The sequence below is a fragment of the Colobus angolensis genome, unplaced genomic scaffold (genome assembly GCF_000951035.1).
Source record: "Colobus angolensis palliatus isolate OR3802 unplaced genomic scaffold, Cang.pa_1.0 Scaffold135, whole genome shotgun sequence".
NCBI lineage: Eukaryota > Metazoa > Chordata > Mammalia > Primates > Cercopithecidae > Colobus > Colobus angolensis.
Window position 1 is genome coordinate 3,535,659 of NW_012114433.1, and position 762 is coordinate 3,536,420.

General features: G+C 42.1%; 1 protein-coding gene across 1 annotated transcript in view; it reads right to left on the reverse strand.

Moving 5' to 3' along the window:
- Window positions 1–762, reverse strand: part of CCZ1 (CCZ1 vacuolar protein trafficking and biogenesis associated homolog (S. cerevisiae)) — a 41,347-nt gene that overhangs the window by 33,315 nt on the left and 7,270 nt on the right. Inside the window, exon 8 of the mRNA XM_011934410.1 lies at window positions 641–762. This exon is cut by the window's right edge and continues 19 nt beyond it. Within this exon, the coding sequence (XP_011789800.1) occupies window positions 641–762 (122 nt within the window). The remainder of the gene's footprint in view (window positions 1–640) is intronic.

A 762-nucleotide genomic window follows, 5' to 3' on the forward strand; every position in this document is an offset into this window, starting at 1 on the left:
AAAAAAAAAAAAAAAAAAAAGCTACAAAAATTCCACTTCTCACATTTGTCATTTTGGAAAAAACTCCAAAAGAAAAATAGGATTCTAAACCTTACTTGATAGGAACATTTTCTCTTTTTTTTTTTTTTTGGAGACTGAGTCTCTCTCTGTTGCCAGGCTGGAGTAGTGGTGCTATCTTGGCTCACTGCAACCTCCGCCTCCCAGGTTCAAGCGATTCTCCTGCCTCAGCCTCCCGAGTAGCTGGGATTACAGGCATGTGCCAACACGCCCAGCTAAGTTTTGTATTTTGGGTCGAGACGGGGTTTCCCCATGTTGGCCAGGCTGGTCTCAAACTCCTGACCTCAAGTGATCTGCCTGACTCAGCCTCCCAAAGTACTAAGATTATAGGCGTGAGCTACTGCGCCCAGCCTTACATCTTTCATGCAACCAGTTTTAAACTCCTCTGTGTGGAAATTTTAACCCAAATCACCCTAGTTCTGCTTTAAATAATCACTGCTTTATTTTGACGATATCTATGAAGATGCTTCCTACCCAGCCTCCCGCTGCAAGTTCCTGTTTGACAACCTGCCATCAATCCAGACACTGCTGTTTTTATTATCTCAATTTCTTCTTTTAATACCATGCCTCGGGGTGTACCTACCAGATGAGCTGATCGTTATAGAGAAACGCAGTGTATTTGACTATATTCAGGCTTTCCTCCATTCTATTAATAAAGGACTGGATTTTCAAATAAGTCATTTTATCCAACGGGAAGAAGCTGAT